The sequence below is a fragment of the Amblyraja radiata genome, chromosome 32 (assembly GCF_010909765.2).
Source record: "Amblyraja radiata isolate CabotCenter1 chromosome 32, sAmbRad1.1.pri, whole genome shotgun sequence".
In the NCBI taxonomy this organism is placed as follows: domain Eukaryota; kingdom Metazoa; phylum Chordata; class Chondrichthyes; order Rajiformes; family Rajidae; genus Amblyraja; species Amblyraja radiata.
This window is the reverse complement of record NC_045987.1, coordinates 19686351-19705327: the sequence shown is the minus strand read 5'-3', so window position 1 is coordinate 19705327 and position 18977 is coordinate 19686351. Positions and strand designations below refer to the sequence as shown.

The following is an 18977-nucleotide window of genomic DNA, read 5'->3' as shown; positions in this document are numbered from 1 at the left end:
ACAAATCTATGCTCTAGTTGCAGGGCAATATACCAAGTGCAAGCCAAAATAAATTAGTTCTTCCACCAGCTGATGCAGAACAAGGGAACAAACATTATGACACAACTGCAAATAACACATCATGTATATCATGATCAGAAATAGCACAAACTTTCATTACAAGTTCCATTCTGTTGCTGCACTATTTATTTTTGCACTACATCAGATTGCACTACAATCTGTGCACCATTCTGCTGTTTTGCATTTGTCATTTTATTTATTGCTATTATCGTGCATACTGTGTACTCTTATAAGCTTACTCGACCCGAGCGCAGCCTTCGATACAGTGAAACATAACATCCTGCTCACCAGACTCAAAGACCTCGGCATTGAAGGCTCTGCACTCAGCTGGCTCTGTTCCTACCTATCCAACAGATCCCACTTCATCTCTCTCCACAACCACACCTCTGCTACAGCCACATTCACTCAAGGCGTTCCCCAAGGCTCCGTACTCGGCCCCCTCCTCTTCATCATCTACATCCTCCCCCTTGGTCAGATATTCCGCCACTTCAACCTGGACTTCCACTGTTACACTGATGACACCCAGATCTACCTCGGCACCAAATCACCCCACAACCCCCCCCATCTCCCATATCAACTCCTGTTTGTCAGCTATAAAAACCTGGATGCAACATAATTTCCTCAAACTCAACAGCGATAAGACAGAATTCCTCCTCATAGGCTCCAAAGCCACACTCAGCAAAATCAATAACCCCACTCTCACCATCGACGGCACCACTGTCTCCCCATCTCCCCAGGCCCGCAACCTTGGCGTGATCTTTGATTCCACCCTCTCCCTTGAGCCTCACATCCGCCATGTCATTAAAACCTCCTTCTTTCATCTCCGCAACATCGCCAAACTCAGACCCTCTCTCACACCTCCCGCTGCTGAAAGACTCATCCATGCCTTCATCTCCTCCCGACTGGACTACTGCAACTCACTTCTCCTTGGCATCAGCTCCACCTACATCAACCGACTCCAACTGGTCCAGAACGCAGCCGCCCGACTCATCACCCACACCAAATCCTGGCTTCACATCACTCCAGTCCTCAAACAACTTCACTGGCTTCCCATCTCCCACCGGATCACCTACAAAATCGTGATCCTCACTAACAAAGCCCTCCACCATCTGCCCCCCCCCCCCCCCCCCCATATCTCACTGACCTCCTCTCCCCCTACCAACCCTCACGGTCCCTCAGATCCACATCAGCCGGTCTCCTCTCCATCCACACGTCCAACCTCCGCAGTTTTGGGGACAGAGCCTTCTCCAGGGCAGCTCCCAGGCTCTGGAACTCCCTCCCCCAACTGATCCGCAATTCCGTGTCCCTCACCATCTTCCAGTCCCGCCTCAAGACCCATCTCTTCACCTCTGCCTATCCTTAGCCCCACGTCCCCCTCCCTTTTCATCTGTGCATTAATTGCCTCATATTGTGTTTTGTATTGAATTCTGTCTTTACTTTGTGTACTAGTCATGTCTCTACTATTTATTTCATTCCTCTTACATGTTTTTCCTCTACCTGCTAAATTTTTGTAAGGTCCTTGAGACTCTTGAAAGGCGCCCATAAATAAAATTTATTATTATTATTATTATTATTATTATTATAAGCTTCATGCAAACAAGTTTCGTGCAAATAAGTAATTCCGTTGCACACTGGCAAACTCACCTGAATCCAAATCAATCTAAACCACAATATTGATTTCTGCTACTCTAAGCACATTGCCTGCAAATAAAGATGCATTTACAAAACACATTTACATTATTTTAGCTTCAAACCAATGTTATAGCAAGATCAAAACTGTAGGACTTTCTTCTCCATAGAATCTTGCTTTTTACTTGCAGACAGTATAATCCACTGTGCAGGTTGAAGCTCCAATAACTACAATTTTTGGAAAATTACCATGCCACAGCTAAACTGTCAATGCATTTTTAATCTCATTACTATCAGGAATAGAATTTGCAAGCAAAATTTATAATTGACCATAGAACAGAATAATACTGCACAAGATCAATAATACCACAATGTCTGTGCTGATACCATCTCTATATCCATAATCCATATCCTTCCATTCCCTGCATATCCATGAGCCTATCAAAAAGCCTCTTAAATGCCACCATCATATCTGCCTCAACCACCAACCCTGGCAGCGCATTCCAGACACTCACCACCCTTTGTGTAAAAAAAGGTTGCCCCGCTCATATCATTGAACTTAAAGCTCCCTCACCTTAAAACTATGCCTTAAGCATAAGCATAAAACAGAACTTCAACGGGCAATAATTAACAATTTCCAAACAAGGACTGAGGCATAGAGAGATAACACATAGGAAATGATTACTTATCACCTTCCATTCTTAACAGATCTCACTATTTGGACCCTTTTGTCTTCTCTACTTATCACCTATGGCCTTGGCTACCATCTCCACCTTTCTCTTCACACCTGACACATCTGCCATTCAACCCCTCCTCACGTGGATCTACCTATCACTTGCCAGCTCATGCCCTATCCCATCTCTTCACCTTTCAACCTGCTATCTCCCCTCTTCTCTGTCAGTGTGAAGAAGAATCCCCGAATCAGTCTGTGCATTTCCTGTATAGATGCCACACGGCCGGGCTCCTCCTGATGTGTTTTCATTTGCTCAGAAACACCAGTGCTAGATCATTGGTAAGAGTATCAGGAGTCCCATTGCCTTGAGCATTATTCCCTTCAAGTATTTATCCAATTTCTCGATCACAAGGTTATAAACACTGACAGCATAAGAGGCTGATCAGCCCACCATGCCAGAACAGTTACTCTTAACAAGAGTGGAATTTAAAGCTTTCACGAACACATTTCCATAATTTATTCTTACAAGCAATGCTGGATTGATGATATACCCTGAAATTCATTAAATGTACACTTCAAGGACATACAACCAAATAGGAACATTTGCCCCGTAAACTACTTAGTCATATTAAGCAGTAAAAAACATTTTCATTGTGGCTTCATTTTCAGTTTAAGAATGCTTGACCTGATAAAGGTTATTTTTCACAAATACTTCCATTACTAAAAGTAATTGAATTCCAAACTTTGGAATTTCCCCATTAAATTAAAATTTCAAAAAAATAAACAAGCATTTGACAATTAAAATGTGAATTAACAGCACATTAAGTAGTTTCCATTTTCAAGGAATGGAAATGACGAATTCTCAATGAAAGCCAATATTTTAAAAATAAATGTGCAAGAGCAAGGAATTTTAATGGAACTGTTCAGTTCTGCATTACAGTCTGAAGAGCCATTTGAATCACTGAAAATGTACAAATGGAAGCAAGCTCCAAAGATCAAGAAGATAATGACTGTCACTAACAATGAATTGTAACTTTTTTGACATGTTTCACAAGAGTTTCCAATAAGCCATTTATTAACCCAAATTATTTGTAACATTATTCATATACACATAACTTAATGGATGGCAAAGAAACCATCAAGTAATTAAACGAAGACTATAAAGCTTGTCTGAAATCCAACTAGGACTAAGGGATTACTTGCATAAACTGTTCCTGGACATTTCACAGATTGTAACAATTACAATTGTTTGCCATTTAAGTAGATTGATTTCAAAATTACATTTTCAACCAACATGACATAGTACAGGCAAGATGTACAAAGAAACCAACGTACCAACCAAATAAGCATATTCTATTCAGTGAAAGCCAGGCACACAATTTGCTTAATTGCAAAATTACTTACTTTATTGATAAGGATTCTGTAGTCTTCTACCATCTGGTCATTGTTGTGACATCCCGCAAGCAGTTGCCAAACCTCACCTCGAAGAGCCTCAGGAACACCACTTCTTACTAAAGCAGGCAGAGGTTTGGGTCTCACACTCAAATTTAGATGCCTGCAAAAAAATGTCAGACCAACACTTAAGAAAGAAAAGTTTAAAATAATGATCGATAAAATAAATCTGTTTTTACAAAATCTCGAATGGAAATACTGATAACAATACGAGTACATGATGCAATATTTTCTCTCACTATATGCATGCATAATCAAAATTAAAATTTTTTTTGATCACATTGGGATTAACTGAAAATCAGCTCAATGGCGAGTTCTCCTAATTCACGTGTAGTATGATTAGCCTGGAGAGCACGTGAAGCAAAGCTTTTCTCTGTATCTCGGTACACACGACAATAATAAACCATTAGCAACAATGCTATGCACCATGTAACAAGATCAGCTGACATGAAAAGCATCTTAGAATCAGAAATTTGTGTCACGGAACACGGCACATCATATTTGTGGAAGCCAGAAGTTACCCACCAACTCCCACTGCCTAGCTCTTGTCCCTGGCTTTACAGATTAGACCTCCAAATACTTTTTAAACATGACGAGGTACCTGCCTCACCAACTTTCAGATATCAACCCAGCACTGTGCCCACAGTTTGGTGCGACTCAGCGGCACAGCAGTATAGTTGTTGCCTTACAGCGCCAGAGACCTGGGTTCGATCCTAACTACGGGTGCTGTCTGTACGGAGTTTGTACGTTCTCCCAGTGACTGGGTTTTCTCCAGGTGCTCCGGTTTCTTTTCATATTCGAAGGACATGCAGGTTTGTAGGTTAATTGGCTATGGTAAAATTGTCCCTTCTATTAAATTGACCCTAGTATGTAGGATAGAACTAGTGTATGGGTAATTGCTGGTCGGCATGGACTTGGTGGGCTGAAGGGCCTGTTTGCAAGCTGTAGCTCTTAAAACGGTCCTTTCCTGGACCAACATGATTCCCCTCAGCCTTTTTAATCCTATTTCTTTAAATACCTCTTTCCAGCTATTGATCTGTTGAGGGAAATGGGTCCTTCTTATGCATTCCATCTAGAGTTCTCGATTTGATATGCTTAATTTAATATCCCCTCAGGTACCGGTTCCAATGAAATTAAAACTTGCCGATCCAATCTTTCGGCTTACCTAAATTTACCCGATAATGCAAAATCCTCAAATCTCCTGAACCTCCTCTCAGACCATCACTACTTGTAATGAGGTGACCCATGGTTCAGCTGTGATCCTATTATGCCATTGTTGGATATGTCCCCAGTTCTTGTAGTCTACATCACAGTTAATAAAGGAAAACATCTCCTTTGTTCTAATAACTTCAAGAATCTGTGGGCAGTCATCCCTAGGCCACCATGTCCTTCTCCAATTGTTGTATTCCCTTGTTGTTTCTGCCTTGCCAAATTAATTCAATTTTTCACTTTTCTCATCTGGTCAGTCTACTGACATCTTCCTGCATGCTACAGCTAACTTCCAACTATGGGCCACAACTCCTGTATCACATGTAAATGTCTTATTTCAATCACGTCTCCTCTTTAAGAGCTTCAAACCGATGTTGGCATTCCCTGTTCTAATTAACCTAATTATAACCCTGAAATATTGACTGCTTCTCTCCCCACTGGTGTGCTTTTTGACCTGCTGAGGATTTCCAACTGCCCACTAATATCCCACTTTTACCTTACAAAAGGAGACGTTCATCTTTTTGGCCTTCAGCATTTCAGATAAAAGCACATCAGGAAAGTGGTTTTCACTTCAAGAAGTAAAAACTGTTACATCTAAAGTAATGCTCACAGGCTGTGGAAAACTGTTGATGTGATTTCCCTTTGGGAAAGAGCAATGAACAGTCTCTGTGAAACATCTCTGCTTGCAGTTCAATCAAAACAAAAGCATTATTACAAGTGCCTTTCAAAGCACCAAGGAACAACAGATGAACGATCAATAGATGCAAGATAGACACAAAAAGCTAAAGTAACTCAGCATCTCAGACAGCATCTTTGGAGAAAAGGAATAGGTGATATTTCGGGTCGAGACCTTTCTGCAGACTCAAAATAAGAAGTGACATTTTGGGTTGAGATCCTTCTGACCAATAGATAATAAATGGAAACTACAATATCAATGTTATTTAAAAAATAAACTTTTGAGGACATCTTCAATGATAAGTTAACCAAAACTTTAATGCAATAAGATTAAATTTGATCGAATCTCTAACACATTATTGCATCGGCTTGTAGTGATAAGAATATTGAGTATTACACAAGCTGTGGACAAAATAGACTTGCAATACCCAAATAGGTAATGTTTAGAGGGATATGGACCAAACAGGCAAATGGATCTTGCTTGGATGGGGCGGCATGTGCAGCTTCCCACCCAAGTGTTCAAAGCACTTTTTAGAATATGGCTACAGAGGCAAGGCAAGACAGAAAAGGGACAGCTTCGACATCTCAAACAAAATGGCCTGGACAGAATGGAAGCGGTGAGGATGTTTCCACCAGTGGGAGAGTCTGAGACCACAAGGCATAGTCTCAGAATAAAAGGACTCACCTTCTGAAGGGAGATGAGGAGGAATTTCTTTAGTCAGAGGGTCGTGAATTTGTGGAATTCATTGCCACAGATGGCTGTGGAGGTCAAGTAATTGGGCATTTTTAAGGCGGAGATTAATTGGATCTTGATTAGTACGGGTGTAAAGGGTTATGGGGAAAAGGCAGGAGAATGAGGTTCAGAGGGAAAAATAGATCAGCCATGGTGTGGAGCATAGGTGGGGTAGAATGGGGTGAATAGCCTAATTCTGCTCCTATGACATGAAAAACCAGAGCTTAAGGGAACTGAGTGAATTTACAGAGAGACACATAAATTCCTCACTGACATCTTGCTGATGGCCTCATGAAACAATAAACTTTGTGATAAACTTAAAACATAACCACAAAGTTCCAGGACTCAGCCCAAACTGTGTCTACCATGCAAACAGCAGGAAGAATACTTAAGGGTGGCGCAGTGGCGCAGCAATACAGTAGCTACCTTACAGCGCCAGCGACCCGGGTTCGATCCTGACTACGGGTACTGTCTGTACGGAGTTTACACGTATGCCCTGTGACCACATGGGTTTTCTCCGGGTGCTCCACTTTCCCCCCACATTCCAAGGATGTACAGGTTTGTAGGTTAATTGGCTTGGTAAAATTGTACATTGTCCCTAGTGTGTGTACAACACTGTTATTGGGCCGGATTTAGATGAAGAGTGGCCCTAGGCTATTCCACTTGTGAGGCCCCTCCCAATCCCACACCCCCACGACGAGAGGAAGATGGAAGAGTCCAACAGATTGACGATGTGCAGCCGAGCGTGGCCAATGAGATAAGGGCTGGAAAGCTGCGCTTTTTATTTATTGCCAGTGCTAGTGTCGAGTTATCGGCTTAAAACACTATTATTCTGAAATGGAGGGCAAGGAAAATTACTGAAGTCTTGTTTAGAGATAACAGTGAGTTGTGACAGCATATGTAAGAAAGACCTATGACAGTGTCAAAAATATTATACACCAGGCCCGTACGAAACTTTTCAAACAAAAATATTATGTGAAATAAGTGCACGCAGCGCATATCACAAGCGCGAAGCTGAAAGACCCTTGTGGCTGGGGTTTAAGATGTTCTCTGGTGCATTCTGAGCCTTACTTTGGAGCATTTATTGCACCAAATTTATGACCAATATTTCAGAAATAATTTTGGTTGAGTCAAGAGTAATGAGTGGTTGGAATGGGACGATTGGCGTCATTGTTGTATACATTTATTTAAATCAAGAATTGAAGCTGTTCTTGTTTTAATAATGAAGTTGTACTGTAAAATGTTATGTAAAATGTTATAAAGGAGCATGCAAAACACTATAAATAAAATACGGTAAGTTTTTCCAGTAAATAAAACCTTTGTTTAGAAAATGTTTTGTGTGTTGATTTGATTGCCTGTTACTGTTCGACTGTGTTAGTGTGTGCGCATTAAAAATGATGCAAAATGAAAGTCGCAAACTATGGAATTCATATTTTTTAGTATTGTTATCAAGGAAAAGAAAGCAGTTGCAATTGTTTGATATTATTCATATGGAGGAGAAAATATAATTGCTCTAAAACCTACCTTAATTTTGAAATCTCACCAAAGATAATCCCCCTTTCCTCCTTCCCTTCACCTCTCTCCCTCCTCATCTCTCTTCCTCCCCGTCTCTCTCCCCCCTCCCCTCCCTCTCTCTCCCCCTCTGTCTCAACCCCTCCCTTTCCCCCTCTCACATCGCCCCTCCCTCTCTCCCCTTCTCTCTCCCTCCCAGGCAGCGAGGCTCCGACTCCGCACCGCAGACACCGCAGCCCCCCCCAGGTACAGAGAAACGCAGGCGTGGATGGTCACAATTTTCCCCCCCAAAACTTCCAGCGGCCGGAACCAGAATATCGGGTAATTTCCGTCAAAGTGGAAACGCTAATAGCGCTCCAATTTCTTTTATCTCTGGAATTTTTTTACTCTGACCTGAAGGTAAATCTGGTCCTGCCGAGGCCCCCCTAAATCTCGAGGCCCTAAGCTTAAGCTTGTGAAGTTTATACGTAAATCCGGCCCTGACTAGTCGGCGCAGAAGGGTCTGTTTCTGCGACGTCTCTTTAAATTAAACTAAATACTAAAATAGAGAATTAAGAGATGAGAAAGAAAAGCCCTTCCAGGCAGACATGAAACAGATAACCAAACTAAACTAAAATGTAGAACAAAGAATTGCAGATGCTGGTTTATACCAAAGTTAGACACAAAGTGCTGGAGCAACTCAGCAGGTCAGGCAAGTCTCTGGAGAAAAAAAAGATTGGGTGATGTTTGAAGAAGGGTCGCAACCCGAAATGTCATCAATCCTTTTTCTCCAAGATTCTGCTTGGCCCGTCTAGCTGCTTTTTGTCCAACATTGGAAAACTGCGCATATTATGTTCAAACTCAGTACTCTGTTTTTTTAAATTGGAAATCAGGGCTGACAGGTATATAATATACTAGACCAAGCGCAGGAGGGGGGGGGGGAGAGGAGAGGGGGGGGGGGAAGAGGAGAGGGGGGGGGGAAGAGGAGAGGGGGGGGGAAGAGGAGAGGGGGGGGGAAGAGGAGAGGGGGGGGAGAGGAGAGGGGGGGGAGAGAGGAGAGGGGGGGGAGAGAGGAGAGGGGGGAGAGAGGAGAGGGGGGGAGAGGAGAGGAGAGGGGGAGAGGAGATCGGGGGGGGAGAGGAGAGGGGGGGAGAGGAGAGGGGGGAGAGGGGGGAGAGGAGAGGGGGGGAGAGGAGAGGGGGGGAGAGGAGAGGGGGGGAGAGGAGAGGGGGGGAGAGGAGAGGGGGGGAGAGGAGAGGGGGGGGGAGAGGAGAGGCGAGGGGGGAGAGGAGGGGGGGGAGAGGAGAGGGGGGAGAGGCGAGGGGGGGGAGAGGAAGAGGGGGGGAGAGGAGAGGGGGGAGCGGAGAGGGGGGGGAGATGAGAGGAGAGGGGGAAGAGGAGGAGAGGGGGGGGAGGAGGGAGGGGGGGGAGAGGAGGGGGGGGGAGCGGAGGGGGGGGGAGAGGACGAGGGGGGGGAGAAGGATGAGGGGGGGAGAGGAGAGGGGGGGGAGAGGAGAGGAGAGGGGGAAGAGAGGAGAGGGGGAAGAGAGGAGAGGGGGAAGAGAGGAGAGGGGGAAGAGAGGAGAGGGGGGGAGAGGGGAGGGGAGAGGGGAGGGGGGAGAGGGGAAGGGGGGCAGGAGGGGGGAGATGAGAGGGGGGAGAGGAGAGAGGGGGGAGAGGAGAGAAGGGGGTAGAGGAGAGAGGGGGGGGAGGAGAGAGGGGGGAGAGGAGAGAGGGGTGGAGAGGAGAGAGGGGGGGGGAGAGGAGAGAGGGGGGGGGAGAGGAGAGAGGGGGGGGGAGAGGAGAGAGGGGGGGAGAGGAGAGGGGGGGAGGAGAGAGGGGGGGAGGAGAGTGGGGGGGAGAGAGGAGAGAGGGGGGAGAGGAGAGAGGGGGGGAGAGGAGAGGGGGGGGGAAGAGAGAGGGGGGGAGAGGAGAGAGGGGGGGAGAGGAGAGAGGGGGGGAGAGGAGAGAGGGGGGAGGGGGGGAGAGGAGAGAGGGGGGAGAGGAGAGAGGGGGGAGAGAGGAGGGGGAGAGAGGAGGGGGGAGAGAGAGGAGGGGGGGAGAGAGAGGAGGGGGGGGAGAGAGGAGGGGGGGGGAGAGAGGAGGGGGGGGGAGAGGAGGGGGGGAGAGGAGGGGGGGAGAGGGGGGGGGGAGAGGAGGGGGGGGATGAGGAGAGAGGAGGGGGGGATGGGGAGAGAGGTGGGGAGAGAGAGAGAGAGAAAGGGAGAGAGACAGGGGGGGAGAGAGAGAGAGAAAGAGAGAGGGATAGGGAGAGAGAGATATGTGGGGAGAGAGAGGAGGGGAGAGAGAGAGAGAGAGAGAGGGTGCCTTTTTACTTCAACCCAAACCCCCCAAACAACCATTTGCAGGCAGTGCTTTTTTCCCTCAAACTAACCACATTTTCATTTTCAAACCACATTATGGGTACAGCCGTGGAGACATTTGTTCAGTGTCATTCAGAGCTCTGATTGAGGCACACCACTTGCAGAGACTGATTGAGGCACGCCACTTCCTGGTTTTTTAGTCCCTCCCCCTCCCTCCAGCAGGGGCAGCAGAGAGAACGGGGAATTTTGTAAAAACATTAATATCTCTGTCATTTTTCATCGACGGGAAAAATCCTCGGCACACATGCGGCGGAGGGGGGCTCTGAGCGAGGTGGCCAAAAACGATGGCAGTAGGTGGCGGCGTTCTCTCGGAAATCGCAGCACAGAAGGCCAAAAGCGGTCAAGAACAGAGATTTAGTAATATAGATATAGATTAATCTGACAGAAGAAAAGACAGAACATGTACTTTAACATAGGCATCTGTGTAATTAAATTTCAAAATGTCCAGACTCCTTTGCATAGGCAGAATGTTAATTAATTAACATGTTAATGTTCTACCATCTCATTCTCCCCCTTCCTCCATTGCTATTATGTCTATTAGATGAATAAATTAGTTAACAGTGAAATGACTAAAAGATTCAATGAAAATACTGCAGGATCCTAATTACATCAAATTATTTTTGCAAAACAATCTCTACTCTGCTGAACTGAACACTCACGGGGAATCAACAGCGGAAGCTGTCGGAAAGGTAAGCAAATATTTGAAAAGTCTCAAAATGGAAAGGAAATTAAAGTTTGATGGATGGTCTAAATAACACTATTTCTATTAAAGAAGGGAAATTTAGGGTTAATAAAAAATGTGTTCTACTGCAGGCTGAGATGGAGGGGAAAAGGGGAAATGTTCTCTAATTGGAGAATCGGAGTCTCCTGGACCACTTGGCCTCTCCAGCCATTCGATATCATGATGGCCTCAACTCTGTGCCAGTTATTCATAACCCACAATTTGTCAATCTTTCAAATATTTATCCATCATCTAAAATATATCCAAACATACCAAATGAACCGGCCTCCACCACCCTCAGGAGCAAAGGATTCCAAAGAGTCACCACCCTCCTAGATAAGACATTTCTCTGCACCTCAGTTTGAATGACCAGCCCTCATTTTCTAACAATATCCCCTGGGTAGCGACTCTTCCACAAGTAGAATTATCTCAACATATACCCTAGCAAGGACCGCTACGATCTTATATCCCCAAATTACAACACTCTTCATTCTCCTAAACTACATTGAATAGAGATCTACAGCACAACTGCTTAACTAGCAACCTGGGACTTTGACATGGTGTATGGAGTCAGAGTCAGAGAGATACAGCACAGAAACAGGTCAAACTGCCCAGCAAGTCTGCGCTAACCATTAACCATCCAGTCAACCTAATCCCATTTAAATAAAATTCTTCCCAAATTCCCATCAGGTCTCCCCAGTCTCCCCAACAGACTTTCTACCGCTGCACCAGAGAGAGCATCCTAACATACTGCATCTATGTGTGATATCTTAGTTGCACAGCTGTGGATAGGAGAGCTCTTCAGCGGGTCATCTCCAGAGCACAGAAAATCATTGGGAATCAGCTCCCAGCCCTGGAAGACATCTACAACGCATGCTCTCAGAAAAGCCATCAGCATCTGGAAGGACTCCACACACCCATGCCACCGTCTGTTAACGTCTGCCAACTTCTTCCATCTGGCAGACATTATAAGGCCTTTTACGCCCGCACCTCCAGACTGAGAAATAGCTTTTTCCCTAGAGCTACAACTGCACCGAATCAGTCTGCTAGGCGACCCCCATAATCTGTCTTTGCCCCCATAATCAACTGGCACAAATGACTTATCTCAACACATTGACAGCTGCTGTAATTTTTAACCTCAGCGTACATGGAACCTATTTGTACTTTTACCTTATTTATTTATTTTATAGCATTGATACGGAAGTTGCAATCTTAATCTCGTTGTTCTTGTACAATGACAATAAAGATATATTATTATTATATTATATTATTAAAATCACCTACACACCACCGGGGGGGGGGGGCAGTTTACCAATTAACGCATCAACCTGTACACCTTTGGAACGTAGGTGGAATTTGGGAGCACGCTGTCACAGGAAGAAGATATAAATTCCACACAGACAGCACCAGGACTATGCCCACATTTTGGGGTGCGCAGTGGCGTAGCAGTGAAGTTGCTGCCTTACAGTGTCAAAGATCCGAGTTCAATCCCGACTTTGGATTTGAATTTAAAATGATCATGTATGGGAATACAGTATTACTAGATTTAGATATTACTGGAAAAAGACAAAACAAGCTATTCGAATCCCCTTGATAACTGTGAACAACTACCTTTCTGCTCAGAAATTATCAAGGTATGTCTCTGCGGTTGTGCAGAAAAGTTGTAATATGTAAAAATGCACCCAATTCTTTTCAAATACAGAATTCTAAGTAACAAAACTAGAAAACATTGATCCGTCACAGAACTTCAATGCAAGTCCCAGTGGGTATTTCCCACTCACCATTTTGACAGTAGATCTCCCCACGTCTCCAAAATCTTCTCACCACATTCTTTGGATACGTCACCAGAGCCACTCAGGAGAGGCTCATCGTTATCTGAAGAAAGGGAAGACAAAACTAAATGACAGGAAGACGATTTTCATTCCGTCTGTCTAAATCACGACTAAAATGCTGCTTTTCTGATCAAGCATTACCCAACATCAAAAAACACGTTAACCATGAAAGCTGAACACTATGTTCTTTGACTTTAAAGGTAGAGTGAAGAAGGGTTTTTGGCCCGAAACGTTGCCTATTTCCTTCGCTCTGTAGATGCTGCCCCACCCGCTGAGTTTCTCCAGCATTTTTATTTACCTTCGATTTTCCAGCATCTGCAGTTCCTTCTTAAACATTCTTTGACTTCAAATTCTGTTCTACTTGCTACATTATCGCACTCTTAGTATTTGCACAGCAGTTGCTTTTTAATCTACTTGAAATGCAGAGGATGAAAGGTCAATTGATTGTTTAAAGCATCTGTCCTCTAAGAGCAGATGATCGCTGCTAATCTTTTCAAATGGAACAACCCTTCAAGGAATCAATTAAGAAAAATGGTGCAAGGATTGCCCAAAATGCCCCCTCCCCCCCCCTTTATAAAACAGCAGATGCTGGTTTATAAAGAAGGACATAAAGTGTTGGAGTAACTCAGCGGGTCTGGCAGCATCCCTGGGGAACATGGATAGGCGACATTTTGGGTTGGGAGCCTTCAGATTGATTGTGGGGAGGGGGTGGGCGGGAGCTGGCTGAGAGGTAGGGCAGGACAAGGCGTGGCAGATACAATACAAGATTGACACAAACGAGGGGGGGAGGGGGCTTTAAAAAAAGTTGTCCTTGAATCAGTCCCCAGATTAACAATGGGCTTGACCAAAATGGGGGAAAGCCAGAAAGTGAAAGATATACTTGAAACCTCACTGGTCCTTCCATCTCAGTTCAAAATGATTTCTACACTCAATTAAACTAACGGCATAAAAATCATCAATGCCTAAAATGGACAAAATTTTAAAACCAGATTGGGATCCTTAAATCCCAAAAACTTGTTAATTGCATGAACGTCAAATTAATAAAAAGTCAACTCAGAGTTACAGTTTAGGCTTAGGAACCCACCTTCCTCTTCATCATCTTCGGGTGGTGAAGGGATGATGGATCCCTGCGATCCGTAATGAGGCATGCGTATGGTCGGGCTTGCTGTTGTTTTTATGCGCTCGCGCTCAGACTCGCTTTCCAAACTCGCCACCTCGTACAGTGTATCACTATTGCTCTTTCTTTCTTTTTGATCAATCTGCAAAATTTAATGAAAGGTTGATCAGTGATACTGAGCATGTGTAATAGACAACATTCAGTAGATAACTTTGCTACTGACAGTTAGGTCTCATGATAACTCTCTGTTGTATAACGTTAGTACCTCCACCAATGTAAAGCACTTTGGCCAACGAGAGTTATTTTTTAAATGTGCTATATTAGTCACTTGGCTTGACTTGATAAAAACTGCAAGATTTCCAAGCTCTACATTTCGATTTAGCTGGGAAAAATGTGTTCAGTTTCTACTTGTGCGTTTAAGGAATGGCTGTAATGGGGTTAAAGTTGGAAAGGACATGATACCCAGTAACTAACAGGCATTTACATCTAAAATAATTTTGTTTTCTATCGGAAGGAACTGCAGATGCTGGGACAGCATCTCGTATTTCGCTTGGGCAGCTTACAGCCCAGTGGTATGAATATTGATTTCTCGAACTTCCAGTAATCCCCGCATTCCATCCCTCCCCCACCAAAGTCGTTTTCACCCAACAAATAGCTAACAATGGCCTGTTTCCTTTATCATCGTTAGTTTTTTGCCTATCTCCCATTCATTGTTCTTTATCTCTCCACATCATTGTATATATCTCTCATTTCCCTTTTCCCAGACTAGTCTGAAGAAGGGTCTCGATCCAAAATGTCACCCGTTCCTTCTCTCCAGAGATGCTGCCTGTCCCACCGAGTCACTCCAGCTTTTTGTGTCTACCTTGACCTTTGTTTACCCGTATCTTTTCCCCCTGTAAAACTGCTGACTAAGCAGTTGCCATGAGAAGTTAGCTATCTTTGTGTAGTCTTGAAGCATAAAAGGAGAGTTTTATTATGCGCCTCAGACCAGGATCTGGAACGGTGCCAGGACCTTGGAGTTCTCCTCACCAACCTTCACAAGCACAAGCCCCAGTGGGCAGAAGGCCATGAGACTGGTGACTACAACCACTGCTAATATATATGTGGAAACAGGAACGGACAGATGACAGGAGATTTTTTGCTTTATTGATCCTTTCTCCTGTGTTGTATAGTAGTTGCTTCATTAATTATTCTGCCTGCATTTTACTATAATAAACTGTTGTTTGTAACCTTGAGGTACACTTTTGCCAATAATTGATCCAATTCCTCGAAAACCTCTTACATCCTATTATCACGACGACGACCGATGATGCACAGCAGGCATTTAGAATAATACAGCACAGGCCCTTCGGCCCACAATGTTTGTTCGGAACATGATGCTTAGTTAAACTGATTTCATCTACTAATACATGATCCATATCCCTCATCTGATTTCATCTACTAATACATGATCCATATCCCTCTATTTCCTGCACTTCCATGTGCCTATCTAAAAGCTGCTATGGTATTTGCTTCCACCACCATTCTTGGCAATGCGTTCCAGGCCCCCACTACTCTGTGTTAAAACCTTGCCCTGCACAACTCCATTAAAATCCCCCCCCCCCCCCCTTCCCTCCAATCTTATAACAATTCCACCTTGAGGAAAAAAGATTCAGATCGTCTACCCTTTCTGTGCCTCTGATAATTTTATATACCTCTATCAATTCTCCCCTCAGCCGCTGACATTCCAGAGAAAACAATCCAAATCTCTCCAACCTTTCCGTTGCTGAAACCCTCTAATCCAGGCAGCATTCTAGTAAACCTCTTCTGCACCCTCTTGAAACCCTCCACATCTTTCCTGTAATGGGGCAACCAGAACTGCTCACAAATCTCCAAAAGATTTGTACATCGTTGCAAAGATAAATTCTTCCAACAGGTTTTAACGGGTAAATGAAAAATGTACCATACAAGTGAAAACATGTGGCAAAATGAAGTGTGCATGCAATGGTCACTTTTTTTTTTAAAGCATCAATTTTTTGTCAGGTGTAGTAATAACCTGCATGATGCACACAGCGTAAAGCAGAAATTTAATCTCCAAATCATTCATGGCACAGATAGAGGTCAGATCAGGGAGCAGGGTGCTCATGAGGATCCAAACAGTTACTAATCCAACTTTTGGTCAATAACTGGCAGCCTGCTTAAAAAAGCATTGCAAACTGCCTGCTAGAACTCATGCACTGATCAACAATCTCAGTTAAATTATCCTCTGCTGGTTGGAGCGGGGCAGGCCGACTTGTTCACTGGCTGACCGAAATATTATTACCTGTTTGAGCTTCAAGTAAAAAGTCTCTGTATAACTTCGTTTACTGAAGGGCCAAAACATTCTTTCACTGGATGGGCATACTCTCACTTTGGTCTCCAGAAGAAATCGAACTGGCTCTTGCACTTCAGTGACAACCAAGTCAACTGCAGTAGTCATGTAAAGCAACCTGTCTGAAAGAGGTACAATGCTGTTTATTAACAAGCTATGTGCACATTATAATTGGGTCCTTTAACCAAAACATAAAAGGCAGACAGGTTTAGGTTTATTATTGTCATATGTACCGAGGTACAGTGAAACGTTTTGTTTTGCTCTCCAAACAAATCACATATACCATACATAAATACAATCGTCAAACTCAAATACAATAGAAGAATAGAGTAAAGGGGAATATGCAGAGTGCAAAAAACTATTTCTCAGTATTGTAACCCATCAGTTCCCTAGACAAAGTCAAATGTCCACAAAGCTGAATCATTCAGTACCATTTGGTATTGCATATATTTTGTTCATCCACATCTGGTTTCCTATTGAACACAAAGCTTATCACTGCATTTTTCTTCAGAACATTAAACTCATTATTAAAGAAAAGCCACTAGTAATTGCAGTGTCACTGCCCCCTCTCCCTTCATGACCATGTAAGGCATTGTATGCTGGGCTTGGCAGCAAAAGCCACATGCTATTTGTTGATTAAAAAAAAATGTACCAAGGATCGACAATACAGAATGAGTACTTATGAACAGTACATATCAACTGTATCATTACATTCATCTGGTAATTACTCAACCCAAGTCGGACAAGCAGCCATTCCAAGCACTGAGATCCCTGAAATTTACCCCCAACAAAACAACCCTCCTCCTCATGAACTGTACTTGGTGATTTGTGGATGCCATCTATCTGTTTTCAACCAGTATCTTGCGCTATGCAATAACAAACAACTCACAACCACTTTTTCAAACTCAGCTGGAGAGGCGTGCTTCAAGAACATGTTTTCCGGACTATTTTAATACATTGCATAAAATCAAAATTTCATCCACATCGTCCCAATATTCAAATTACTATTTATCCACAGATGTCCGCTTTAACCTTAAATTTTTTTTTGAATAACATAACTGGAAATGCTGGGACAAATTAAAAGCAGAACATTTTGCAATACGTTTTCTAATTCATAGGCAAATCTACATCGTATTATTCTAATTTAGCATTAGTGGGCCACCCTACACCACACCAAATTGTCAAAATCAAATGCATCACAAGCTTCACCTAACCCATGATTGGATTAGAATACGATTAAGTAGTGGAATACTGACTGATAACTCTCAATCTACTTGTATCTTATCTTTTATTCGACACCCGCAGCCTAAATAGGAACCATATAGATAGCCGATAGCTGACCCAGTGACCCAGGTTCAATTCTTATCAATAGGAAGCCTTTCTTTACACCGCAGCTCACAATGTGACACTTCAAAGCACGCTTGCTTTCTGACCTCCAATTCTGTTGAAAGGTCCTTGATCCAAAATGTCAATTTTTTCTCTCTCTGCAGATAACACCTTATCTACCGAGTGAATCTAGCACTTTTTAGTTCAGATATCCAGCATCTAAGGTTTTTTGATTATTTTTATTGAGGCACGGGGCAACGAAGGATTAGGCTAAACATAACTGAAAGGTATTGAGAAGGACCAAAAGCTGAAACAGCAAGGGAACCTGGGGGTCATATTAACACCACAACATTCAGTCTCAAGGAAGTCTATATGTGTTGTCGGTAAGAGGACTTTCTCATCAAATGATTAAATGCACCGACAAGAAATGATCTCCATTTCACAAAAGCATCAACATGACCACTTCACACGTTTTTTTATTATTTTTATTAAACAATTTCCTTTCAATCTCGTACATTTCACTCCTCCATTAACTCAGTCATCTAAAATTCAACTAAACACATCCCATCTTGCTCCAAATAGGAATTTACCAATCATACCCTCGAAAATTAATCGATACTTTCATATTTACATTTGTCACCAAGTCTTAGCATGCAAACAGGTGAATCGAGCCGAATCTCAGATTCCCATCAATCCTCCTCACATTTTACCATTCACCTATGCAAGGAACAGTTTACAGTGTAAAAATAATCTGACAACCAGCCCCTCTTTGGAATGTGGGTGAAAACTGGAGCACACGCAATGCCTGGGAGAAAGTGCAAACACCACACTAGCAGCACCGGAGATCAGGTTTAAACCAGGGTCGATCTCTACAAACTCTCTCTACTCACCTTCTCCCAGCCTGCAACCATCCAAAAACTCAACTGTTCCTCCTTTTTGGTTCTGCTTCCTTCACTCCACCTTCAAATCCCAAAGCCCCAAAACATATTTCCAAACCCCTGAATCCACCTCTCTACTCTGAGATTCTTCAAAACCTACTCCAAGCTTTTGGTCACCAATTAAATTAATTCCTTTGAATTGCCTAGCGACACGTATTTTATAAATGCGATATGTGCTGCGTTTAGTGCAATTTTCAGTCATACAAAGACGACTAGGGAAATGCTAGGTGAAATAAAAATCAAAACTGGCATCTGACACTTTCAGATGGAGAATTACGCATTGAGATGTCAGCAACTGATGAGCAATAAGTAGGTGAAACAGTTTGTGCTGTTGTTTAGTCTGGGCTCCTAATTCTCAAATTAATTATTGTAGGTGCAAATATGGAG

The 18977-nt window shown here is 43.5% G+C and overlaps 1 protein-coding gene across 12 annotated transcripts in view; it reads right to left on the bottom strand.

The window, feature by feature from the left end:
- rabgap1 (RAB GTPase activating protein 1) overlaps positions 1-18977 on the bottom strand; it is a 158455-nt gene that overhangs the window by 83076 nt on the left and 56402 nt on the right. For all 12 annotated transcript variants that reach the window (XM_033048838.1, XM_033048840.1, XM_033048835.1 and 9 more), the window contains 4 exons: positions 16279-16448; positions 13944-14118; positions 12809-12902; positions 3767-3917 (listed from right to left, as the gene is read on the bottom strand). In XM_033048838.1, the coding sequence (XP_032904729.1) occupies positions 3767-3917; positions 12809-12902; positions 13944-14118; positions 16279-16448 (590 nt within the window). The remainder of the gene's footprint in view (positions 1-3766; positions 3918-12808; positions 12903-13943; positions 14119-16278; positions 16449-18977) is intronic.